The sequence below is a fragment of the Pseudophryne corroboree genome, chromosome 1 (genome assembly GCF_028390025.1).
Source record: "Pseudophryne corroboree isolate aPseCor3 chromosome 1, aPseCor3.hap2, whole genome shotgun sequence".
NCBI classification, from domain to species: domain Eukaryota; kingdom Metazoa; phylum Chordata; class Amphibia; order Anura; family Myobatrachidae; genus Pseudophryne; species Pseudophryne corroboree.
Genome location: NC_086444.1, coordinates 796,255,820 through 796,283,772, shown reverse-complemented (window position 1 = coordinate 796,283,772; position 27,953 = coordinate 796,255,820). Strand labels below are relative to the sequence as shown.

Here is a 27,953-nt window from a genome sequence, read left to right as displayed (position 1 = left end):
TATCGCAGAAAATCAGACTCGCTGTTTGTTCTCTATGATCCCAATAAAATTAGGTGTCCTGCTTCAAAGTGAACAATTGCACGCTGGATCAGGCTTACTATCCATTTAGGTTAATTGATAGTATCACACTAATTCAAAATATATCCTAGTAGACAATATTTATTGAACACATTTTTGGTTGAGGCTTTCAGTACTGAAGAGTGTGTGTATGTGTCTGTCTGTGTTTCTCTCTCTCTCTCTCTCTCTCTCTCTCTCTCTCTCTCTCTCTCTCTCTCTCTCTCTCTCTCTCGATATAGACACTCACTTTTGCAAAAGAAAAAAAGACCAGCACTCAAGTTTTGATGAAAAGAAAAAAGGGGTTTATTCCTTACAGAAGAAACATCTGGACATGATCCTAGTACTACAGCCCGACGGCCGTTTCAACTCTCCGTGGTTTTCGTCAGGGGGCCGGCATTCTGGCGAGTGGGATGCCGCTGTTGGGCTATGGACAGCTGGCAACCCGTCTGCCGGTAATACATACCGGACATAGATAGATAGATCTATCTATCTGTCTATCTGTCTATCTATCTATCTGTCTATCTATCAAGAGGGTTCTGCACTCTCATCAAAGTTCCTAATGGTGGGTGCTCCCGACAGACGAAATGTCCGCAAATGTAGACGAGAATTCCACGTGGTGGAGGGTGCACTCTCACTGTGTATAAAGTCCACACATTTCTTCAATAGAAAATTTTTATTGTAGCCTCAAAGGTTTCGATCCAAAAATCAGGATCTTTTTCAAGAAGGGCCATACTTGAATCATCAAATCCAATCATAATATAATGAAGCCGAATAATTAAAAGTAGATCTAGAAAAAATAGAACATAAACATGACTGAGCCTCCCAGGTCCCAATATATAACAATATTAGCGACAATGCTTGTATCAACATAAACTACTACATAATACCAGATTTAGAAAAAAGGAACTCGTATACCAAAAACAGGTGGCAGAGTAGTGAGACTACAAGGAGGAATAAAATAACACCCTGTGTTCACCACTGGTCTTAAAATGCATGCAAGGCCTACCCCTCGTCACCTCTATCAGCACATTCCAATGGGGCTGCATGTCTGAACTGCTGTATACCAAGTGTGGAGAATGTCCATATAATCACAGCTATCTATCTATCTATCTATCTATCTATCTATCTATCTATCTATCTATCTATTATACACACAGTGCCTTGTTAAAGTATTCCCCCCCCCCATTTAGTTACATTACAACCTGTAATTTACATTTTACTTTTTTTTTAATCTGAATTTTATGTGATGGATTTGCACAAAATAGTTTAAGTTGATGAAGTGAAGTGAAATGGGAAAAATGTATATAAAATTTTTTTTATAAATAAAAATCTGAAAATTGGCATGTGCATATGTATTCACCCCATTTGCTATGAAGCCTCTCAAAAGTTCTGGTGCAACCAATTACCCTCAGAAGTCACATAATTAGTGAAATGAAGTCCACCTGTGTGCAATCTAAAGGGCCCCATACGCTAGAACGATATGTTTGAGGCTGAAGTCGGAGGCAATTTCCCTTGAACTCTCCCGGGAGCTTCCCAGGAGTGACGATGCCAAACGATTTGGTACATTTTGCGTGCGCTATATCGTATGTGATCCCAGCCATGCCTGCGGGAACCGACCTATCACGAGTGCAGCACTAACGATCTAGGGGAGACGATCTGACCCTCATGTGAACGCGCATCGGATCGTATCGGAAACACCTTCAAAATGCCTGATTTCACCCGATATATCGGCCCGAATGCCAGAAATTGTCTGAAATCGGGCAATTATCGTTTTAGTGTATGGGGCCCTTAAGTGTCACATGATCTTTCAGTAAACACACCTTTTCTGAAAGGCCCCAAAGACTGGAACACCACTAAGCAAGAGGCATCACACCATGAAGACCAAGGAGCTCCCCAAACAAGGCAGCAACAAAGTTGTTGGTTAGTGATGAAGTCCCAGAGATGAACTAAGGGACGAAACGCGTTGGGAACCTACCGGCACTCCGCTCCTATTTGAGGAAATAACAGATAAGCTCTTATGCATTTTTAAATTGTACGAGTCCATCTATATGTTTTTCTGTCACTTTGTGTATTATTAAAATGTTTTTTAAATGATATTACACTATCAGAGGCTTTTCCTTCCCATATGGGACTCTTTTAAGGCACATAAGTCTGATGACGGAATGACGGCAGCATCATTCAATTTAGTGCAATTCTTTATGTAAGTGCTTCGTATAAATATACTTTTTTGATCTCCTCTGAATCACTGAGATATACGGTGTTGCACCCTTCATAAATGGTATCTAAGCACATTACCTAAGAAAAAAGGTGGCTAGCACACTGTTAGCAACATATTTGCATTTATTTTATTTCATCCATATTTATTTGAACAAGCACTTATAGCACTTTTCTGCGCACATTCACTTTTATTGCAACTTTTGCACAAAGCAGCACTTTGTCACTTTCTAAGAGAGATACATTGTCTTGCATATACGTACAAATTCCACACCAACACCTGGACGGATTGAAACGGAGAGTCCGTACGAGTAAGGGACACCCCGACGCAAATACACTTTATATAAGGCGACTGTTCTACGTATGTCTGGTACGCATATTTTAACTGTCATCTAAGGATTTGTAATGAACTATTCACAAACACTGAAGGCGCAACTGATTTACCACTAGAACAATAATATATATATATATATATATATATATATATATATATATAAAATATATATATATATATATATATATATATATATATATATATTATATACAGGTTGAGTATCCCATATCCAAATATTCCGAAATACGGACTTTTTTGAGTGAGATAGTGAAACCTTTGTTTTCTCTATCGTCCTGGTGGATGCTGGGGTTCCTGAAAGGACCATGGGGAATAGCGGCTCCGCAGGAGACAGGGCACAAAAAGTAAAGCTTTAGGATCAGGTGGTGTGCACTGGCTCCTCCCCCTATGACCCTCCTCCAAGCCTCAGTTAGATTTTTGTGCCCGGCCGAGAAGGGTGCAATCTAGGTGGCTCTCTTAAAGAGTTGCTTAGAAAAAGTTTTTAGGTTCTTTATTTTCAGTGAGTCCTGCTGGCAACAGGCTCACTGCATCGAGGGACTTAGGGGAGAGAAGTGAACTCACCTGCGTGCAGGATGGATTGGCTTCTTAGGCTACTGGACACCATTAGCTCCAGAGGGAGTCGGAACACAGGTCTCGCCCTGGGGTTCGTCCCGGAGCCGCGCCGCCGACCCCCCTTGCAGATGCTGAAGATTGAAGAGGTCCGGAACCAGGCGGCAGAAGACTTTCAGTCTTCATCAGGTAGCGCACAGCACTGCAGCTGTGCGCCATTGTTGTCAGCACACTTCACACAGCGGTCACGGAGGGTGCAGGGCGCGGGGGGGGGGCGCCCTGGGCAGCAATGTATAATACCTGTATGGCGAAAAATACATCACATATAGCCCTTGAGGCTATATGGATGTATTTAACCCCTGCCAGATATCACAGACTCCGGAGAAGAAGCCCGCTGAAAAGGGGGCGGGGCCTATTCTCCTCAGCACACAGCGCCATTTTCCCTCACAGAAATGCTGGTGGGAAGGCTCCCATGCTCTCCCCTGCACTGCACTACAGAAACAGGGTTAAAACAGAGAGGGGGGGCACTGATTTGGCGATATGAATATATATTAAAATGCTATAAGGGAGGAACACTTATATAAAGGTTGTCCCTGTATAATTATAGCGTTTTGGTGTGTGCTGGCAAACTCTCCCTCTGTCTCCCCAAAGGGCTAGTGGGTCCTGTCCTCTATCAGAGCATTCCCTATGTGTGTGCTGTATGTCGGTACGTGTGTGTCGACATGTATGAGGTAAATGTTGGTGAGGAGGCGGAGCAAATTGCCTGTAATGGTGATGTCACTCTCTAGGGAGTCGACACCGGAATGGATGGCTTATTTATGGAATTACGTGATAATGTCAACACGCTGCAAGCCGGTTGACGACATGAGACGGCCGGCGAACAAATTAGTACCTGTCCAGGCGTCTCAAACACCGTCAGGGGCTGTAAAACGCCCATTTACCCCAGTCGGTCGACACAGACCCAGACACGGACACTGATTTCAGTGTCGACGGTGAAGAAACAAACGTATTTTCCTTTAGGGCCACACGTTAAGGGCAATGAAGGAGGTGTTACATATTTCTGATACTACAAGTACCACAAAAAAGGGTATTATGTGGGATGTGAAAAAACTACCTGTAGTTTTTCCTGAATCAGATAAATTAAATGAAGTGTGTGATGATGCGTGGGTTTCCCCCGATAGAAAATTATTGGCGGTATACCCTTTCCCGCCAGAAGTTAGGGCGTGTTGGGAAACACCCCTTAGGGTGGATAAGGCGCTCACATGCTTATCAGAACAAGTGGCGGTACCATCTACAGATAGGGCCGTACTTAAGGAGCCAGCTGATAGGAGGCTGGAAAATATCCTAAAAAGTATACACACACATGCTGGTGTTATACTGCGACCAGCGATCGCCTCAGCCTGGATGTGCAGAGCTGAGGTGGCTTGGTCGGATTCCCTGACTAAAAATATTGATACCCTTGACAGGGACAGTATTTTATTGACTATAGAGCATTTAAAGGATGCATTTCTATATATGCGAGATGCGCAGAGGGATATTTGCACTCTGGCATCAAGAGTAAATGCGATGCCCATATCTGCAAGAAGATGTTTATGGACACGACAGTGGTCAGGTGATGCAGATTCCAAACGGCACAAAGATGTATTGCCGTATAAAGGGGAGGAATTATTTGGGGTCGGTCCATGGGACCTGGTGGCCACGGCAACTGCTGGAAAATCCACCGTTTTTTACCCTAAGTCACATCTCTGCAGAAAAAGACACCGTCTTTTCAGCCTCAGTCCTTTCGTCCCTATAAGAGTCATATCTGCCCAGGGATAGAGGAAAGGGAAGAAGACTGCAGCAGGCAGCCCATTCCCAGGAACAGAAGCCCTCCACCGCTTCTACCAAGTTCTCAGCATGACGCTGGGACCGTACAGGACCCCTGGATCCTACAAGTAGTATCCAAGGGGTACAGATTGGAATGTCGAGACGTTTCCCCCTCGCAGGTTCCTGTAGTCTGCTGTACCAATGTCTCCCTCCGACAGGGAGGCAGTATTGAAAACAATTCACAAGCTGTATTCCCAGCAGGTGATAATAAAATTACCCCTCCTACAACAAGGAAAGGGGTATTATTCCACACTATATGGTGGTACTGAAGCCAGAAGGCTAGGTGAGACCTATTCTAAATCTGAAATATTTGAACACTTACAAAGGTTCAAATCCAGATGCAGTCACTCAGAGCAGTGATAGCGAACCGGGAAGAAGGGGACTATAGGGTGTCCCGGGACATCAGGGATGCTTACCTCCATGTCCCAAAAATTTGCCTTTTCTCACAAAGGGTACCTCAGGTTCGTGGTACAGAACTGTCACTATCAGTTTCAGACGATGCCGTTGGATTGTCCAAGGCACCCCGGGTCCTTACCAAGGTAATGACCGAAATGAGGATTCGTCTTCAAAGAAAATGGACGACCTCCTGATAAGAACAAGGTCCAGAGAACAGTTGGAGGTCGGAGTAGCACTATCTCAAGTAGTTCTACGACAGCACGGGTGGATTCTAAATATTCCAAAACCGCAGTTGTTCCGACGACACGTCTGCTGGTCCTAGGGATGATTCTGGACACAGTCCAGAAAAAGGTGTTTCTCCCAGAGGAGAAAGCCAGGGAGTTATCCGAGCTAATCGGGATCCTCCTAAAACCAGGAAAAGTGTCAGTGCATCATTGCACAAGAGTCCTGGTAAAAATGGTGGCTTATTACGAAGCGATTCCATTCGGCAGATTTCACGCAAGAACTCTTCAGTGGGATCTGCTGGACAAATGGTCCGGATCGCATCTTCAGATGCATCAGCGGATAACCCTATATCCAAGGACAAGGGTGTCTCTCCTGTGGTGATTACAGAGTGCTCATCTTCTAGAGGGCCGCAGATTCGGCATTCAGGATTGGATGCTGGTGACCACGGAGGCCAGCCTGAGAGGCTGGGGAGCAGTCACACAGGGAAAAAATTTCCAGGGAGTGTGATCAAGTCTGGAGAATTCTCTCCACATAAATATACTGGAGCTAAGAGCAAATTTATAATGCTCTAAGCTTAGCAAGACCTCTGCTTCAAGGTCAGCCGGTATTGATCCAGTGGGATAACATCACGGCAGTCGCCCACGTAAACAGAAAGGGCGGCACAAGAAGCAGGAGGGCAGTGGCAAAACTGCAAGGATTTTTCGCTAGGCGGAAAATCATGTGATAGCACTGTCAGCAGTGTTCATTCCAGGAGTGGACGACTGGGAAGCAGACTTCCTCAGCAGGCACGACCTCCACCCGGGAGAGTGGGAACTTCATCGGGAAGTTTTCCGCATGATTGTGAACCGTTGGGAAAGACCAAAGGTGGACATGATGGCGTCCCGCCCGAACAAAAAACGGGACAGGTATTGCGCCAGGTCACGAGACCTTCAGGCGATAGCTGTGGACGTCCTGGTAACACCGTGGTTGTAACAGTCGGTGTATGTGTTCCCTCCTCTGCTTCTCATAACCAAGGTATTGAGAATTATAAGACGTAGAGGAGTAAGAACTATACTCGTGGCTCCGGATTGGCCAAGAGGGACTTGGTACCCGGAACTTCAAGAGATGCTCACAGAGGACTAATGGCCTCGGGAGCTAAGAAGGGACTTGCTTCAGCAAGTACCATGTCTGTTCCAAGACTTACCGCGGCTGCGTTTGACGGCATGGCGGTTGAACGCCGGATCTTAAGGGAAAAGGCATTTCGGAAGAGGTCATACCTACCCTGGTCAAAGCCAGGAAGGAGGTGACCGCACAACGTTATCACCACATGTGGTGAAAATATGTTGCGTGGGTGAGGCCAGGAAGGCCCCACGAAGAAATTTCAACTAGGTCGATTTCTGCACTTCCTGCAAACAGGAGTGTCTATGAGCCTCAAATTGGGGTCCATTAAGGTTCAAGTTTCGGCCCTGTAGATTTTCTTCCAGAAAGAATTGGCTTCGGTTCCTGAAGTCCAGACGTTTGTCAAGGGAGTAATGCATATACAGCCCCTTTTGTGCCTCCAGTGGCACCGTGGGATCTCAACGTAGTGTTGGGATTCCTCAAATCATATTGGTTTGAACCGCTCAAATCTGTGGATTTGAAATATCTCACATGGAAAGTGACCATGCTGTTGGCCCTGGCCTCGGCCAGGCGATTGTCAGAATTGGCGGCTTTGTCTTACAAAAGCCCATATTTAATTTTCCATTCGGACAGGGCAGAACTGCGGACTTGTCCCCAGTTTCTTCCTAAGGTGGTGTCAGCGTTTCACCTGAAACAACCTATTGTGGTGCCTGCGGCTACTAGGGACTTGGAGGACTCCAAGTTGCTAGACGTTGTCAGGGCCCTGAAAAAAAAAATATATATATATATATATATATATATATATATATATATATATTTCCAGGACGGCTGGAGTCAGAAAGTCTGACTTGCTGTTTATATTGTATGCACCCAAAAAGCTGGGTGCTCCTGCTTCTAAGCAGACTATTGCTCGTTGGATTTGTAGTACAATTCAGCTTGCACATTCTGTGGCAGACCTGCCACAGCCAAAATCTGTAAATGCCCATTCCACAAGGAAGGTGGGCTCATCTTGGGTGGCTGCCCGAGGGGTCTCGGCTTTACAACTTTGCCGAGCAGCTACGTGGTCAGGGGGGAACACGTTTGTAAAATTCTACAAATTTGATACCCTGGCTGAGGAGGACCTGGAGTTTCTCTCATTCGGTGCTGCAGAGTCATCCGCACTCTCCCGCCCGTTTGGGAGCTTTGGTATAATCCCCATGGTCCTGACGGAGTCCCCAGCATCCACTAGGACGTTAGAGAAAATAAGATTTTACTTACCGATAAATCTATTTCTCGTAGTCCGTAGTGGATGCTGGGCGCCCATCCCAAGTGCGGATTGTCTGCATTACTTGTACATAATTATTGTTACAAAAATCGGGTTGTTATTGTTGTGGGCCATCTTTTCAGAGGCTCCTTCGTTGTTATCATACTGTTAACTGGGTTCAAATCACAGGTTGTACGGTGTGATTGGTGTGGCTGGTATGAGTCTTACCCGGGATTCAAGATCCTTCCTTATTGTGTACGCTCGTCCGGGCACAGTACCTAACTGAGGCTTGGAGGAGGGTCATAGGGGGAGGAGCCAGTACACACCATGTGATCCTAAAAGCTTACTTTTTGTGCCCTGTCTCCTGCGGAGCCGCTATTCCCGTAAGGACCATGGGGAATAGCGGGCTCCGAAGGAGGCTGGGCACTCTAGAAAGATCTTAGACTACCTGGTGTGCACTGGCTCCTCCCACTATGACCCTCCTCCAAGCCTCAGTTAGATTTCGTGCCCGGCCGAGGTTGGATGCACACTAGGGGCTCTCCTGAGCTCTTAGAAAGTTATAGTCTTAGAATTTATTTTCAGTGAGACCTGCTGGCAACAGGCTCACTGCAGCGAGGGACTAAGGGGAGAAGAAGCGAACTCGCCTGCTTGCAGCCGGATTGGGCTTCTTAGGCTACTGGACACCATTAGCTCCAGAGGGATCGACCGCAGGCCCAGCCTTGATGTTCGGTCCCGGAGCCGCGCCGCCGTCCCCCTTACAGAGCCAGAAGCAAGAAGATGGTCCGGAAAATCGGCGGCATGAAGACATCCTGTCTTCACCAAGGTAGCGCACAGCACTGCAGCTGTGCGCCATTGCTCCTCATACACACTTCACACTCCGGTCACTGAGGGTGCAGGGCGCTGGGGGGGGGCGCCCTGAGGCAGCAATAAAAACACCTTGGCTGGCTAAAATACCTCAATATATAGCCCCTGGGCGGAGCCTATCTCCTCAGCACACTGGCGCCATTTTTTCCCTCACAGCTCGGCTGGAAGGAAGCTCCCTGGCTCTTCCCTGCAATTCTACAGTACAGTAAGAGGGAAAAGAGAGGGGGTTATTAAAATTGGCACTGTATACAGTATATTATATAAAAAGCAGCTATTAGGGACATAACTCAGTTAGTCCCTGTATATATATATATATATATATATATATAGCGCTCTGGTGTGTGCTGGCATACTCTTACTCTGTCCCCCCAAAGGGCTTTTGTGGGTCCTGTCCTCTATTTGAGCATTCCCTGTGTGTGTGGAGTGTGTCGGTACGGCTGTGTCGACATGTTTGAGGAGGATAATGATGTGGAGGGGGAGCAGATGCCTTTAGCAGGGATGTCACCCCCTGGGGGTCAGACACCTGAGTGGATGGTATTATGGCAGGAAATGAGTGCACGTATAGACTCCTTACATAAAAAATTTGACGACATGCCGACTGTGGGACAGCCGAGTCTTCAGCTCGTGCCTGTCCAGGTGTCTCAAAAGTCATCAGGGGCTCTGAAACGCCCGTTATCTCAGGTGGCACAAGTAGATGTCGACACGGATACTGACACCAGTGTCGACGACGATGAGTCAAATTTAATGCCCGTTAAGGCCATTCACTGCATGATTGAGGCAATGAAAGAGGTGTTAAATATTTCTGATTTACATCCAGGTACCACAAAAAAGGGTATTATGTTTGGGGAGAAAAAACTACCTGTAGTTTTTTCCCCCGTCAGATGAATTAAATGAAGTGTGTGAAGAAGCGCGGGCTTCCCCTGATAAGAAATTGGTAATTCCTAAGAAGCTACTAATGGCGTTCCCTTTCCCGCCAGAGGATAGGTTACGTTGGGAAACACCCCCGAGGGTGGATAAAGCGCTCACACGTTTGTCTAAAAAGGTGGCACTACCGTCCCAGGATACGGCCGCCCTTAAGGAACCTGCTGATAGAAAGCAGGAGGCGATCCTGAAGTCTGTATATACACACTCAGGCATTATACTCAGACCAGCTATTGCGTCAGCATGGATGTGCAGTGCTGCCGCTGCGTGGTCAGATAAACTGTCAGAAAATATTGACACGTTAGACAGAGACACGATCCTGCTAACAATTGACCATATAAAAGACTCAGTCTTATACATGAGAGATGCACAGAGGGAAATCTGCCGGCTGGCATCTAAAATAAGTGCATTATCTATCTCTGCTAGGAGATGCTTATGGACTCGCCAGTGGGCTGGAGATGCAGATTCCAAAAGGCACATGGAAGTCTTGCCTTATAAGGGGGAGGAATTATTTGGGGATGGTCTCTCCGACCTAGTTTCCACAGCAACGTCTGGGAAGTCAGCATTTTTACCCCATGTCCCCTCACAGCCTAAGAAGGCGCCATTTTATCAGGTTCAGTCCTTTCGGTCCCAGAAAAACAAGCGGGGAAAAGGAGGGTCTTTTCTGTCAAGAGGCAGAGGCAGGGGAAAAAGGCTGCAGCAAACAGCAGGTTCCCAGGAACAAAAGTCCTCCCCCGCTTCCTCTTCCAAGTCCGCCGCATGACGGTGGGGCTTCACAGGCGGAGCCAGGTACGGTGGGGGCCCGCCTCAGGAATTTCAGCGATCAGTGGGCCCGCTCACAGGTGGATCCCTGGATCCTTCAAATAGTATCTCAGGGATACAGGCTGGAATTCGAGGGGACTCCACCCCGCCGTTTCCTAAAATCCGCCTTGCCGATTGCTCCCTCAGACAGGGAGGCGGTGCTAGCAGCGATTCACAAGCTGTATTCCCAGCAGGTGATAATCAAGGTACCCCTACTTCAACAAGGCCGGGGTTACTATTCCACACTATTTGTGGTGCCGAAACCGGACGGTTCGGTGAGACCCATTTTAAATTTGAAATCCTTGAACACATACATAAAAAAAATTCAAGTTCAAGATGGAATCGCTCAGGGCGGTTATTGCAAGCCTGGACGAGGGGGATTACATGGTATCCCTGGACATAAAGGATGCTTACCTGCATGTCCCCATTTACAATTCTCACCAGGAGCACCTCAGATTTGTGGTACAGGACTGCCATTACCAATTCCAGACGCTGCCGTTTGGACTCTCCACGGCACCGAGGGTATTTACCAAGGTTATGGCGGAAATGATGATACTCCTTCGAAAAAAGGGAGTTTTAATTATCCCATACTTGGACGATCTCCTAATAAAGGCACGATCCAAGGAACAGTTGTTAGTGGGAGTAGCACTATCTCAGGAAGTGCTGAGCCAGCACGGCTGGATTCTGAATATCCCAAAGTCACAGCTGGTCCCCACGACACGTCTAATGTTCCTGGGAATGATTCTGGACACGGCCCAGAAAAAAGTGTTTCTCCCGGAGGAGAAAGCCAGGGAGTTGTCTTCTCTAGTCGGAGACCTCCTAAAACCAAAACAGGTATCGGTGCATCACTGCACGCGGGTCCTGGGAAAGATGGTAGCTTCTTACGAAGCAATTCCATTCGGCAGGTTCCATGCCAGGATTTTTCAGTGGGACCAGTTGGACAAGTGGTCCGGATCGCATCTTCAGATGCATCGTTTAATAACCCTGTCTCCACGAACCAGGGTGTCTCTTCTGTGGTGGCTGCACAGTGCTCATCTTCTGGAGGGCCGCAGATTCGGCATACAGGACTGGGTCCTGGTGACCACGGATGCCAGCCTACGAGGCTGGGGGGCAGTCACAAAGGGAAGAAATTTCCAAGGACTATGGTCAAGTCAGGAGACTGCCCTTCACATAAATATTCTGGAACTAAGGGCCATTTACAATGCCCTAAGTCAAGCAAAATCCCTGCTCCTACACCAGCCGGTGCTGATCCAGTCAGACAACATCACGGCAGTCGCCCATGTGAATCGACAGGGCGGCACAAGAAGCAGGACGGCGATGGCAGCAGCCACAAAAATTCTCCGCCCATCGGAGAATCATGTTGTACTAGCACTGTCAGCAGTGTTCATCCCGGGAGTGGACAACTGGGAAGCAGACTTTCTCAGCAGGCACGACCTCCACCCGGGAGAGTGGGGACTTCATCCAGAAGTCTTCCAAATGATTGTAAATCAATGGGGTCGTCCACAGGTGGACATGATGGCGTCCCGCCTAAACAAAAAACTAGAGAAGTATTGCGCCAGGTCAAGAGACCCTCAGGCAATAGCTGTGGACGCTCTAGTGACACCGTGGGTGTACCGGTCAGTTTGTGTTCCCTCCTCTACCTCTCATACCAAAGGTATTGAGAATAATAAGAAAGCGAGGAGTAAACACAATTCTCGTGGTTCCGGATTGGCCGAGAAGAGCGTGGTACCCGGAACTTCAAGAGATGATCTCAGAGGACCCGTGGTCTCTGCCGCTCAGACAGGACCTGCTGCAGCAGGGCCCCTGTCTGTTCCAAGACTTACCGCGGCTGCGTTTGACGGCATGGCGGTTGAACGCCGGATCCTGAAGGAAAAGGGCCTTCCGGAGGAAGTCATTCCTACGCTTATTAAAGCCAGGAAAGATGTTACGGCAAAGCATTATTACCGCATATAGCGGAAATATGTTGCATGGTGCGAGGCCAAAAAGGCCCCAACAGAGGAATTTCAACTAGGTCGATTTCTGCATTTCCTGCAAGCAGGAGTGAATATGGGCCTAAAATTGGGCTCCATTAAGGTACAGATCTCGGCTCTGTCGATTTTCTTTCAAAAAGAGCTAGCTTCAGTACCTGAAGTTCAGACATTTGTGAAAGGAGTGCTGCATATTCAGCCCCATTTGTGCCTCCTGTGGCACCTTGGGATCTCAGTGATGTTGAGTTTCTTAAAATCACATTGGTTTGAGCCACTAAAAACCGTGGATCTGAAATATCTCACGTGGAAAGTGGTCATGTTATTGGCTTTGGCTTCAGCCAGGCGAGTGTCAGAGTTGGCGGCTTTATCATGTAAAAGCCCTTATCTGATTTTCCATATGGATAGGGCAGAATTGAGGACTCGTCCCCAGTTTCTCCCTAAGGTGGTGTCAGCGTTTCACCTGAACCAGCCTATTGTGGGGCCTGCGGCTACTAAGGATTTGGAGGACTCCAAGTTGCTAGACGTTGTCAGGGTCCTGAAAATATATGTTTCCAGGACGGCTGGAGTCAGAAAATCTGACTCGCTGTTTATCCTGTATGCACCCAACAAGCTGGGTGCTCCTGCTTCTAAGCAGACTATTGCTCGTTGGATTTGTAGTACAATTCAGCTTGCACATACTGTGGCAGGCCTGCCACAGCCAAAATCTGTCAATGCCCATTCCACAAGGAAGGTGGGCTCATCTTGGGCGGCTGCCCGAGGGGTCTCGGCTTTACAACTTTGCCGAGCAGCTACTTGGTCAGGGGCAAACACGTTTGCAAAATTCTACAAATTTGATACCCTGGCTGAGGAGGACCTGGAGTTCTCTCATTCGGTGCTGCAGAGTCATCCGCACTCTCCCGCCCGTTTGGGAGCTTTGGTATAATCCCCATGGTCCTTACGGAGTTCCCAGCATCCACTAGGACGTTAGAGAAAATAAGAATTTACTCACCGGTAATTCTATTTCTCGTAGTCCGTAGTGGATGCTGGGCGCCCATCCCAAGTGCGGTTTATCTGCAATACTTGTACATAGTTATTGTTAACTAAATCGGGTTACTGTTGAGCCATCTGTTGAGAGGCTCTATTGTTTCATACTGTTAACTGTGTTTCATATCACGAGTTGTACGGTGTGATTGGTGTGGCTGGTATGAGTCTTACCCGGGATTCAAAATCCTTCCTTATTGTGTACGCTCGTCCGGGCACAGTACCTAACTGAGGCTTGGAGGAGGGTCATAGTGGGAGGAGCCAGTGCACACCAGGTAGTCTAAGATCTTTCTAGAGTGCCCAGCCTCCTTCGGAGCCCGCTATTCCCCATGGTCCTTACGGAGTTCCCAGCATCCACTACGGACTACGAGAAATAGAATTACCGGTGAGTAAATTCTTATTTTAATACAGTTATTAAAAATATTGTATTAAATGACCTTCAGGCTGTGTGTGTAAGGTGTATATGAAACATAAATTGTGTGAATGTAGTCACACTTTGTTTAATGCACAAAGTTATAAAAAATATTGGCTAAAATTACCTTCAGGCTGTGTGTATAAGGTGTATATGAAACCTAAATGCATTCTGTGCTTAGATTTAGGTCCCATCACCATGATATCTCATGGTATGCAATTATTCCAAAATACGGAAAAATCCGATACCCAAAATACTTCTGGTCCCAAGCATTCTGGATAAGGGAGACTCAACCTGTGTATGTATATATATATATATATATATATATATATATATATATATATATATATATATATATGTGTATATATATATATATGTGTGTATATATATATATATATATATATGTGTATATATATATATATATATATATATATATATATATATATATATTTCTCTAACGTCCTAGTGGATGCTGGGGACTCCGTCAGGACCATGGGGAATAGCGGGCTCCGCAGGAGACAGGGCACATCTAAAAAGCTTTTTAGGTCACATGGTGTGTACTGGCTCCTCCCCCTATGACCCTCCTCCAAGCCTCAGTTAGGTTTTTGTGCCCGTCCGAGAAGGGTGCAAACTGGATGGCTCTCTTAAGGAGCTGTTTAGTAAAGTTTTTTTTTTTTTAGGTTTCTAATCAGTGATTCCTGCTGGCGACAGGATCACTGCAACGAGGGACTTAGGGGAGAGACTTGCAACTCACCTGCGTGCAGGAGGATTGAAGTTTTAGGCTACTGGACACTGAGCTCCAGAGGGAGTCGGAACACAGGTCAGCCTGGGGTTCGTCCCGGAGCCGCGCCGCCGATCCCCCTTACAGACGCTGAAGAAAGACGGCGGAACGGAGGTCCGGAAACAGGCGGCAGAAGACTTCACAGTCTTCAGAGAGGTAGCGCACAGCACTGCAGCTGTGCGCCATTGTTGCTACACGGCTCACTGACACGGTCACGGAGGGTGCAGGGCGCTGCTGGGGGCGCCCTGGGCAGCAATATAAATACCTATTTGGCAAATAAATACATCACATATAGCCATTAAGGCTATATGTATGTATTTAACCCAGGCCAGTTTTCCTAATAACCGGGAGAAAAGCCCGCCGTGAAAGGGGCGGAGCTTATTCTCCTCAGCACTCAGCGCCATTTTCCTGACCAGCTCCGCTGGTGAGGAAGGCTCCCACTCTCCCCTGCACTACAGAAACAGGGTTAAAGAGAAGGGGGGCATAAATTGGCGATATAATTATATATTAAGAGCCCATATATAGAAACAACACCTTCTAGGGTTGTTATATACATTATGGCGCTTTTGGTGTGTGCTGGCAAACTCTCCCTCTGTCTCCCCAAAGGGCTAGTGGGTCCTGTCCTCTATCAGAGCATTCCCTGTATGTGTGTGCTGTAGGTCGGTACGTGTGTGTCGACATGTATGAGGAAAATGTTGGTGAGGAGACGGAGAAAATTGCCTGTAATGGTGATGTCACTCTCTAGGGAGTCGACACCAGAATGGATGGCTTACTTATGGAATTACGTGATAATGTCAACACGCTGCAAGCCGGTTGACGACATGAGACAGCCGGCGGACAAATTAGTATCGGTCCAGGCGTCTCAGACACCGTCAGGGGCTTGTAAAAACGCCCATTTACCTCAGTCGGTCGACAGACACTGACACGGACACTGACCCCAGTGTCGACGGTGAAGAAACAAACGTATTTTTCCTTTAGGGCCACAAGTTACATGTTAAGGGCAATGAAGGAGGTGTTACGTATTTCTGATACCACAAGTACCACAAATAAGGGTATTTTGTAGGGTGGGAATAAACTACTTGTAGTTTTGCCTGAATCAGATAAATTAAATGAAGTGTGTGATGATACGTGGGGTTCCTCCGACAGAAAGTTATGGGCGGTATACCCTTTTTCCCGCCAGTAGTAAGGGCGAGTTGGAAAACACACCTTAGGGTGGACAAGGCGCTCACACGCATATAAAAAACATGGCGTTACCGTTTCCAGATACGGCCGCCCTCAAGGAGCCAGCTGATAGGAAGCTGAAAAATATCATAACAGTATATACACACATACTGGTGTTATACTACGACCAGCAATCGCCTCAGCCTGGATGTGCAGCGCTGAGGGGGCTTGGTCGGATTTCCTGACTGAAAATTTTGATACCCTTGACAGGGACAGGATTTTATTGTCTATAGAGCATTTTAGGGATGCATTTCTATATATGTGTGATGCGCAGAGGCATATTTGCATTCTGGCATCAAAGAGTAAATGTGATGTACATATCTGCCAGACGAAGACACGACAGTGGTCAGGTGAGGCAGATTCCAGACGGCATATGGAAGTATTGCCGTATAAAGGGGCGGTCCATTGGACCTGGTGGCCATGGCAACAGCTGAAAAATCCATTTTTTGTTACCCCGAGTCACATATTGGCAGAAAAGGACACAGTCTTTTCAGTCTCAGTCCTTTCGTCCCCATACGGGCAGGCGGGCGAAGGCCAGTCATATCTGCCCAGGGGGAGAGGAAAGGGAAGAAGACTGCAGCAAGCAGCTCATTCCCAGGAACAGAAGCTCCTCACGGCTTCTGCCAAGTCCGCAGCATAACGCTGGGGCCGTACAAGCGGACTCAGGTGCGGTAGGGGGTCATCTCAAGAGTTTCAGCAACACTCGCAAGGGAACTTCGGGATCCTACATGTAATATCCCAGGTGTACATTGGAAATTCGAGACGTCTCCCCCTCACACAATTCACAGGCTGTATTCCCAGCAGGTGATAATCAAAGTACCCTTCTTACAACAAGGAAGGGGGTAGTATTCCACACTATATTGTGGTACTGAAGCCAACCGGCTCGGTGAGATCTGAAATATTTGAACACTTACATACAAGCGTTCAAATCAAGATGGAGTCACTCGGAGCAGTGATAGCCAACCAGGAAGAAGGGGACGATATGATGTCACTGGATATCAGGGACGTTTACCTACAGGTCCAAATTTGCCCTTCTCACCAAGGGTACTTCAGGTTCCTGGTACAGAACTGTCACTATCAGTTCAGACGCTGCCGTTTGGATGGTCCACGGCGCCCCGGGTCTTTACCAAGGTAATGGCCGGAATGATGATTTTTCTTAAAAGAAACATGGACGCTTTCCTGATAAGGGCAAGGTCCAGAGAACAGTTGGAGGTCGGAGTAGCACTATCTTAAGTAGTTCTACGACAGCACGAGTGGATTCTAAATATTCCAAAATCGCAGCTTTTTCCGACGACACGTCTACTGTTCCTAGGGAAGATTCTGGACACAGTCCAGAAAAACGTGTTTCTCCCAGTGGAGAAAACCAGGGAGTTATCCGAGCTAATCGGGATCCTCCTAAAACCAGGAAAAGTATCAGTGCATCATTGCACAAGAGTCCTGGTAAAAATGGTGGCTTATTACGAAGCAATTCCATTCGGCAGATTTCCCGCAAGAACTCTTCAGTGGGATCTGCTGGACAAATGGTCCGGATCGCATCCTCAGATGCATCAGCGGATAACCCTATATCCAAGGAAAAGGGTGTCTCTCCTGTGGTGATTACAGAGTGCTCATCTTCTAGAGGGCCGCAGATTCGGCATTCAGGATTGGATGCCGGTGACCACGGAGGCCAGCCTGAGAGGCTGGGGAACAGTCACACAGGGAAAAAATTTCCAGGGAAGTGTGATTAAGTCTGGAGAATTCTCTCCGCATAAATAAGCTTAGAGCAAATTTATAATGCTCTAAACTTAGCTAGACCTCTGCTTCAAGGTCAGCCGGTATTGATCCAGTGGGATAACATCACGGCAGTCGCCCACGTAAACAGAAGGGCGGCACAAGAAGCAGGAGGGCAGTGAAAACTGCAAGGATTTTTCGCTAGGCGGAAAATCATGTGATAGCACTGTCAGCAGTGTTCTTTCCGGGAGTGGACGACTGGGAAGCAGACTTCCTCAGCAGGCATGACCTCCACCCGGGAGAGTGGAAACTTCATAGGGAAGTTTTTCAACATGATTGTGGACCGTTGGCAAAGACCAAAGGTGGACATGATGGCGTCCCGCCCGAACAAAAAACGGGACAGGTATTCCGCCAGGTCATGAGACCTTCGGGCGATAGCTGTGGATGTTCTGGTAACACCGTGGGTGTACCAGTCTGTGTATGTGTTCCCTCCTCTGTTTCTCATAACCAGGGTATTGAGAATTATAAGACATAAAGGAGTATGAACTATACTAGTGGCTCCGGATTGGCCAAGAGGGACTTGTTACCCGGAACTTCAAGAAATGCTCACAGAGGACTAAGGGCCTGGGGAGCTAAGAAGGGACTTGATTCAGCAAGTACCATGTCTATTCCAAGACTTACCGCGGCTGCGTTTGACGGCATGGCGGTTGAATGCCGGATCCTGAGGGGAAAAGGCATTCCATAAGAGGTCATACCTACCCTGGTCAAAGCCAGGAAGGAGGTGACCGCACAACGTCATCACCACATGTGGTGAAAATATGTTGCGTGGGTGAGGCCAGGAAGGCTCCACGACGGAAATTCAACTAGGTCGATTTCTACACTTCCTGAAAACAGGAGTGTTTTGGACCTCAAATTGGGGTTCATTAACATTTAAATTTCGGCCCTGTAGATTTTCTTCCAGAAAGAATTGACTTCAGTTCCTGAAGTCCAGATTGTAAAGGATGTATTGCATATACAGCTTTTTTGTGCCCCTAGGGGCACCGTGAGATCTCAACATAGTGTTGGGATTTCTTAAAATCATATTGGTTTGAACCGCTCAAATCTGTGGATTTGAAATATCTCACATGGAAAGTGACCATGCTGTTGACAAATATCTCACATGGGAAGTGACCATGTTGTTAGCCCTGGCCTCGGCCAGGCGATTGTCAGAATGGGCGGCTTTGTCTTACAAAAGCCCATATTAAAATTTTCCATTTGAACAGGACAGAACTGGGACTCGTCTCCAGTTTCTTCATGAAGGGGTGTCAGCGTTTTCACCTGAAACAACCTCTTGTGGTGCCTGCGGCTACTAGGGACTTGGAGGACTCCAAGTTACTAGACGTGGTCAGGGCCCTAAAAAAAAAAATATATATATATATATATATATATATATATATATATATATATATATATATATATATATATAGTTAGGACGGCTGGAGTCAGAAAGTCTGACTTGCTGTTTATACTGTATACACCCAACAAGCTGGGTGCTCATGCTTCTAAGCAGTCTATTGCACGCTGGATTTGTAGTACAATTCAGCTTGCACATTCTGTGGCAGGCCTGCCACAGACGAAATATGTAGATGCCCATTCCACAAGGAAGGTGGGCTCATCCTGGGCGGCTGCCCGAGGAGTCTCGGCATTACAACTTTGCCGAGCAGCTACGTGGTCAGGGGAGTACACGTTTGTAAAATTTTACAAATTTTGATACTCTGGCTAAGGAGGACCTGGAGTTCTCTCATTCGGTGCTGCAGAGTCATCCGCACTCTCCCACCCGTTTGGGAGCTTTGGTATAATCCCCATGGTCCTGACGGAGTCCCCAGCATCCACTAGGACGTTAGAGAAAATAAGAATTTACTTACCGATAATTCTATTTCTCGTAGTCCGTAGTGGATGCTGGGCGCCCATCCCAAGTGCGGATTGTCTGCAATGCTTGTACATAGTTATTGTTACAAAAATCGGGTTATTACTATTGTTGTGAGCCATCTTTTCGGAGGCTGCTTCGTTTTGTTATCATACTGTTAACTGGGTTCAGATCACAAGTTGTACGGTGTGATTGGTGTGGCTGGTATGAGTCTTACCCGGGATTCAAGATCCTTCCTTATTGTGTACGCTCGTCCGGGCACAGTACCTAACTGAGGCTTGGAGGAGGGTCATAGGGGGAGGAGCCAGTACACACCATGTGACCTAAAAAGCTTTTTAGATGTGCCCTGTCTCCTGCGGAGCCCGCTATTCCCCATGGTCCTGACGGAGTCCCCAGCATCCACTACGGACTACGAGAAATAGAATTATCGGTAAGTAAATTCTTATTATATATATATATATATATATATATATATATATATATATATATATATATATATATATATATATATATATATATATATAATGTATGTATATATGTGTATATATATTCATTCTCATAGACTAATGTGCCTTTATGCAGTCATACGCATTCATCAAAACCTTTTTCACCAGTTTAATAATGAAAAGGTAAATGTTATTTATTAGTAATTCAGTGTGATCTGCTCATTTGGTAAGCCATTGGAAATTTTCTATCTGTAATTCAAGGGTAAAAAAAAAAGCAGAGCGTCCTCACATGATAATCTGCAAACATTAAGCACAGGTATGAGGAGGATTTGGTTAAGAACAGAAGATGCGGGCAGTGTATTTTGGGACGATTGCATGGAATGAGTCCTATTATTCATTGTGCAGAAGTTGAGAAAAATGACAACCTAGTTGGAATTTGCCAAAGTATTTATATAAATTGACTGCAAAATATAAAGGCTTGCAGTTCCACTGAATATCTGTTGATCCAGACTCTAAACACCCCTATCCGAGATGTCCATATTAATGAAGATCTGGTGAAGGGATTTTTTGCACATTGTACCATGCACATAGTTCGGGATAAATGTGAGCTTTAGTGGGTGTGGTGGTATGGGTTCACTACGATATGCCGGCGGCCGGGCTCCCGGCGACCAGCATACCGGCGCCGGGAGCCCGACCGTCGGCTTACCGACAGTGTGGCGAGCGCAAATGAGCCCCTTGCGGGCTCGCTGCGCTCGCCACACTACGCGCGCCACACTATTTTATTCTCCCTCCAGGGGGGTCGTGGACCCCCACGAGGGAGAATAAATGTCGATATGCCGGCTGTCGGGCTCCCGGCGCCGGTATACTGAGCGCCGGGAGCCCGACCGCCGGCATACTGAAGACCACCCTGGTGGTATATCTGGTGGAGCCCTCAACATCTGATAGCCTCGATTGCCATGTGCTTGACAACTCATGAGACGTTTGATGCAATTTTTTAGGTACAGTATGTGATATGTGCTCCATACTCTCTTTGTAATAGACTGTAGCAGTAGGCAATCTGACATTAAACTGCATTGACAAAATTATCAATTAAGGTTGTGTGAATGCTTTGACAACCCCGGGATCCTATTTAGCGGTAGTAGAAAATGAAGAAACTTCTATTCCTTTTTTGTTGTAATTAGTTGGTATATAACTAGCCACAGCTGTGGCACCTTTAGACAGCTGTACCGTATGTGGGACAAACTTCCCTATAGTCTGTAGGAACACCAACAGAGACTACTCACGTGAGATCTCGCATGCAGCCTGGAGCCGGCACCCGCCACAGCCAGGGACAGTGCGGTCCTTGCTGTGGTGTATAGGCATCAACACCTTCAGATGTTGAAATCGATAGTTGCAGTTGTCTGAACGGTCAGTGCAACTTCCCGTTCTAACACTTCCCTGCATATCAGCATGCTATCTTAAAGATAGCTGCGCCAACAATGACGGGCGCATAGCACACATGGGGGAAAGGGGGAGAAGCGGGATTGGTTTTCACAGCACCACATTAATACATTGGGTGGGGGGGGAGCGGTATCAGTGCACATAACGTGCGCTGTCCCTGGCTGTGATGGGGGCTGGCACTGAGCTGCATGTGCGATCTCGCGTGAGTAGCGAGATCTTGCACATGCGCCCTGGAGCCCACTTCAGCAGACCAGATGTTTTTACATCTGGTCTATGCTCCTTCCTGCTTTGCCACGGTAATGTGGCGAAGCAGGAAGTGCCGCTATAATACATCTCCTCAATTGAGCAGCCTGACACCTGAGTCATAAATTTACAAGTGCCTCAATTCTAGGTGGTCGGGAAGGGGATGTCAGGCCTGTATGTTGGTGAAAGGGGCCACAAAGGAGCAAATTCAAATAGAAATTTTATGTTTCGGGTCTGGCTGGAGAAGGTGTTTGGATCTAGGTCTGTTATTATTTGTATTATTAAAATTTTGCAATAGACTATTGTAATTATTGGGACTTGAGTCCATGATTGTAATGCAGCATCATTTGTGTATATGCCTTTTACAATTTATCTCCTACCCTTAGGGAATCCACTTGGACTTAGATCAGAGTAAATCTGCTGTATTTTACTCTAAAGAGCGTGCATGGGCAAAATGTGTATATTCACCCATGCACAGGCTTGTATGTATTTCATGAGGCAGCTGCCTCTGTGTGCTGGTGCGGTCTGCCCCTAGTCCTCATCTATTTTGATTCTTGCTTCCATGGCTCATTTTGGCATAAGCAGGGCCTCACTGAACTTTGCCAACATGAGACCTCCTTTTTACCACCCAGGTCATCATAATAGATGTGATTGATATATGTAGTACTCTGCATCACCAGCACTTGCTTTTGCCCAGTTCTGAGCATGTGTAGTAAAAATTCACACAAGATATGCTACAGGCATACAGTACATTAAGGGCCTAATTCAGACCTGATCGTAGATGTGCTAAATTTAGCACATCTACAATCTGTCACACAGACATGCGTGGGGACGCCCAGCACAGGGCTAGTCTGCCCCGCATGTCAGTCTCTGCCCCGTCACACAAGTACAAAAGCATCGCACGGTGGCGATGCTTTTGTACTTCAGAAGTAGCTCCCTGCCAGCGCAGCTCCTGAGTGCTGGGAGGGAGCTACTCGTCGCTGCCCTAGTTGCAGCGGCTGCGTGTGACATCACAAAGCCGCCGCGGCCCGTCCTCCCCAACGGTCCGGGCATGCCTGCGTTGCCTGGTCCGTTTCCCCTAAACGCGCCGCCCCCTCCCGCCCAGCAACGGGCTATGACAGCCGTCGAAAAAGCACAGCACCGATCAGGTCTGAATCAGCCCCTAAAGGTGGGTACACACTATTAGATATATCTGCAGATCAATTGATCTGCAGATATATCTATGTACGGATCGGGCAGTGTGCTGTGCATACACACAGCCCGATCCGTCGGGGGACTGACGTCATGAACTGGGCGGGCGCTCGCGCCTGCCCAGTTCACCTGTCAATCACCGCCGGCCGCCGCAGCATGTGTACGGGCGGTCGGACGACCGCCCCGTACACACACAGCGACGGGCCAATATATCGTTAGATATATTGGCTGTCGGCTGTGCTGCGCGGCCGACGCGATACGTCTGTGAACGACGGAGTTCAGACGTATCGCCCGTACAAACTGGCCGACGGTCCCGCGATGTATCGGCCGTTCAAGAGAACGGCCGATACATCGACCAGTGTGTACGGGCCTTAAGTCTTAGTCTCTACATGCTTGTGATTTAAGAAATATGCTCACACTCCATAGAACATTTAGAATAGTCTCTCTAATTCTGCCTGCTCAGAAACCAGAGCGTGCACACAAAGTGTACATCCCCCTACATCAAATGGATTTGCTCCACCAATGGCGGTTATTCACCCTCCTTTCTGAACATGACACATCTATGTAGCAAGTGATGGTCAGTGCATTAACTAAAGGGGCCCATACATCTAGCCCAGCGGTGGCTAACCTGTGGCTCTTGAGCCGCATGTGGCTCTTTCTTTATTCAAATGTGGCTCCCAACACTCTAAATCATGTGACCACAACATATACAGATACCGCTGCACTCCAGCCAGACACGCAGCAGCACTACAGGGACTGAAAACTGAAGGAGTCAGATACTAGAGGTGAGACACCCACAAGCAAACAGAGGACACATTACGGACTGCTGCAATGGCATGAGTTGATGAAGCGGGGGTGGGCTGTAGTGATACATGAGGGTGGACTAGAGTGACACATGACAGTGCTAGCTGGAGAGACACAGGAGGGGTCCTGGCAGGAGTGACGCGGGAGGGTGCTGGAAGTAGTGACACATTGGGGAGCTGGTTCGAGTGACACAGCGGAGTCTTGGCAGTAGTGACACATGGGAGAGAGCTGGCTGGAGTGACACGGGGGAGCTGGCTGGAGTGACATAGGAGGGTGCTAGCAGGAGTTACACATGGAAGAGCTGGCTGGAGTGACAGAAGGGTGTTGGCTGGAGTGACACATGGGAGACCTGGCTGGAGTGACACAGCAGGGTCTTGGAAGTAGTGACACATGGGAGAGCTGGCTGGAGTGACACGGGGCAGCTGGCTGGAGTGACATAGGAGGGTGCTAGCAGAAGTGACACATGGAAGAGCTGGCTAGAGTGACAGGAGGGTGTTGGCTGGAGTGACACATGGGAGACCTGGCTGGAGTGACACAGCAGGGTCTTGGCAGTAGTGACACATGGGAGACCTGGTTGGAGTGACACAGCAGGGTCTTGGCAGTAGTGACACATGGGAGAGCTGGCTGGAGTGACACGGGGGAGCTGGCTGGAGTGACATAGGAGGGTGCTAGCAGAAGTGACACATGGAAGAGCTGGCTGGAGTGACAGGAGGGTGGTGGCTGGAGTGACACATGGGGGAGCTGGCTGGAGTGACACAGCAGCGTCTTGGCAGTAGTGACAAATGGGAAAGCTGGCTGGAGTGACACGGGGGAGCTCGCTGGAGTGACATAGGAGGGTGCTAGCAGGAGTTACACATGGAAGAGCTGGCTAGAGTGACAGGAGGGTGTTGGCTGGAGTGACACATGGGAGACCTGGCTGGAGTGACACAGCAGGGTCTTGGCAGTAGTGACACATGGGAGACCTGGTTGGAGTGACACAGCAGGGTCTTGGCAGTAGTGACACATGGGAGAGCTGGCTAGAGTGACACGGGGGAGCTGGCTGGAGTGACATAGGAGGGTGCTAGCAGAAGTGACACATGGAAGAGCTGGCTGGAGTGACAGGAGGGTGTTGGCTGGAGTGACACATGGGGGAGCTGGCTGGAGTGACAGCAGCGCCTTGGCAGTAGTGACAAATGGGAAAGCTGGCTGGAGTGACACGGGGGAGCTGGCTGGAGTGACATAGGAGGGTGCTAGCAGGAGTTACCCATGGAAGAGCTGGCTAGAGTGACAGGAGGGTGTTGGCTGGAGTGACACATGGGAGACCTGGCTGGAGTGACACAGCAGGGTCTTGGCAGTAGTGACACATGGGAGAGCTGGCTGGAGTGACACGGGGGAGCTGGCTGGAGTGACATAGGAGGGTGCTAGCAGGAGTGACACATGGAAGAGCTGGCTGGAGTGACAGGAGGGTGTTGGCTGGAGTGACACATGGGGGACCTGGCTGGAGTGACACAGCAGGGTCTTGGCAGTAGTGACACATGGGAGAGCTGGCTGGAGTGACAGTAGGGTGTTGGCTGGAGTGAAACAGCAGGGTCTTGGCAGTAGTGACACGGGGGAGCTGGCTGGAGTGACATAGGAGGGTGCTAGCAGGAGTGACACATGAGGGAGTTGGCTGGAGTGACACATGGGGGAGCTGAAGTTTATTATGTGAAAGTGGCTTTTTCAATGGATTTGGCTTTAAAAAAAATTTTATGTCGTTCTGGATTTTTAAGCCAGGGGTGTGGTCTAGCAGGCAAAAGGCCACATTCCATTTTTTGCATGCGCGCCATCGGCTCGATGTCGGCTCTTTGATGTACCGAACAAGGTTTTTTGGCTCTTTGTCACTGACTGGTTGGCCACCCCTGATCTAGCCTGTATAGGGGATACATTCTGTTCTGTTGATGTCGGGGAATTGGTGTAATGTTGGACAATCTCTATATCCCCCAGTTCCAACCCGAAATGTCGGAGAATACTGTGCAGGTATGGACTGCATAACTTTTATCCTATCTCCTCTTTTAGGTTTTTGTGTGAGATGACTTGTGTGGTCACTAATTTGTCATTGGCTTGTAAACTGTGGTCTCATGAAAAGTTATGTTTTTGTTTCTAGTGGTGGAACATGCTGTAATTCACAAGGTTAGAGAGTGTTCTAGCTGATTATCTGTGTATTTTGTAATAGATAGAGAATGCCTTCCAGTTTTTTTTGAGGAACTATGATTTTATTTTCAACTTGTGATTTGTACCCTTTTTACATGTTTTGCGTTTTAACCCTGCATTACAGCTTCTAGAAACCTCTGTAAATCATCGGATGCATTTTGGAGCATTATTGGTAGATTAACATCATTTATCATTAATGAATACTGACCAATCTGAAAATGAATATTTTTTTTTTATGTTTCTGTTACCTAGTTTTCTTGGTTCATCTTTTTGGTCTAGATTTGTTTTTTTTTGTAGCTGAAGATTTAGTTTTAAGTTGACTTCTTATAATGTTAAGTAGTCCCCAACATTTTTCAAATCATGGTATCCCCAGAGTCTCTAGACTTTGTTCACAGGCACCACATGATCAAAAGTTTCCTGAGATAATCGGCAAAAATGAATTATGGGAATTGTGGTTTGCTATCATTCTTTGTTCAGTTACTTGATACTGTTGCACTTCTGTTTGTGCACACATCTTTTAATTGACAGAAACAAATGTGCCTTTACCAGTTGTTCCCAAACTTTTTTTAATCATGGCAGAATAGAGCATCAGATTGTTTTTTCACGGCACCCCTAGACCAAAATTTTCTTTTTCAGAAGTTCAAAAAAAAGTATTAAATAAAAAAAAAAAAGACAGCCAGAATGCCGGCAGCGGGTCAAGTACAAAAGAGCCCCTTGCGGGCTCGCTGCGCTCACCACACTGCGGGCACAGTGGTGCGCTGCGGGATCCCGACAGCCGGGATATCGAGTGCAACCCCACAAGCACTGGTTATGACTATTATATTGACTATAAATATTTTGACTTGGTCCTGGACTATCAACCCAGTGTACCACTACAAGTGCCCAGAGGCACCTCATAGAGGTAAAATTGATATTGAAGGGGAGTGCAAATGGACAGTGGTGTGTGGAAGTAGACCGGAGATAAAGGAGGGTAAACCTGGAGGTTGGAAACAGAATAATACAATAATAGAGACACACAGTGGCTTAGCAGTGACATAAAGGCGACCAGACCTGTGGCTGCACTTATCTTGGATTACGGATAGTAGCCTCCTGAGGCTAATCTCGTGCATTCTTATGCAAGAAAGGGGCTGGTCATGCAAACAATTGAATTTCCCCCAAAGAGAGGATGGGCAAACAAGGTGTATGGAGGGAATGGAGTCAGGGGAGGGCAGGAGAGGAGAGTTGACCCTACTTATGTTCAGTCTGTCAGACTCTGGGCCTAATTCGTATTTGTATTGTAAACCTGATGGTGATCTATGGGTTGTGGGCGTTTGGTGGTGGGGTGGCACTAGACAGCGTATTACAAAATAGGGGCGCGTTGCTCTGTTTTGTAGCCATGCCACAGCCAGGGTCTGTGTCTCCTGACGCGATCCGATGTTGCGTCCTGGAATTCAGCAGCGGATCACAGAAGCATGCAGGAGGCGTAGCATGGTAACTGGAATCAGATTATCTGTGTGTAGGAAGCCGTGCAGATTAGGAGAATAACTGCAGGATGGTTGGAAAACCAGACACCCAATCATTGCAGTTTGTGTAAATGGCCTTAGGCAGCAGGCAATGCCTGGCCCAACCTTCAAAGATTCCAGCCCAAATCATTTTCTTTAATCCACAACACCAAGACGTGGCACCACCATTATGTATTTGCATTAAAACATTTTAACTTTATTTTATACAAGTTAATTTTAAAGCATAACTTTTTTTTTTAACCTTTTTGTTAACCCTTTTTTTATTTTTGTTTCTTTTACAGATCTAAATATTTCAGAACTTCGAGAGGAGAGCACTTTACTATTGAGGTTGGTGGTTTCAGTCCATTTACCAGCAAAATGCTTTTAAGGGATTTGATGGCAGAAGTTGGGTCATAATACTTTTCTAGCCTCGCAGAACTTTCATTAGCTTTGTAATAACAGTATATGTGTATTTAGTTTGTTTGAGATGGCAATATTTTGTTCCCTATTTATGACCAGTAAAAAATAATCATGTCACGGAACCAAGAAATTCAGAATAGTACATTACAATACAGT

The 27,953-nt window shown here is 47.3% G+C and overlaps 1 protein-coding gene and 1 long non-coding RNA gene across 4 annotated transcripts in view; one reads left to right on the top strand and one right to left on the bottom strand.

The window, feature by feature from the left end:
* The window catches only part of AP1AR (adaptor related protein complex 1 associated regulatory protein), a 192,138-nt gene that overhangs the window by 39,524 nt on the left and 124,661 nt on the right, over positions 1-27,953 (top strand). For all 3 annotated transcript variants that reach the window (XM_063918677.1, XM_063918687.1, XM_063918666.1), the window contains exon 2: positions 27,680-27,725. In XM_063918677.1, coding sequence (XP_063774747.1) covers positions 27,680-27,725 — 46 coding nt within the window. The remainder of the gene's footprint in view (positions 1-27,679; positions 27,726-27,953) is intronic.
* LOC134910544 (uncharacterized) overlaps positions 361-27,953 on the bottom strand; it is a 263,414-nt gene continuing 235,821 nt past the window's right edge. Inside the window, exon 3 of the long non-coding RNA XR_010176230.1 lies at positions 361-844. This is a non-coding gene — a long non-coding RNA (uncharacterized LOC134910544). The remainder of the gene's footprint in view (positions 845-27,953) is intronic.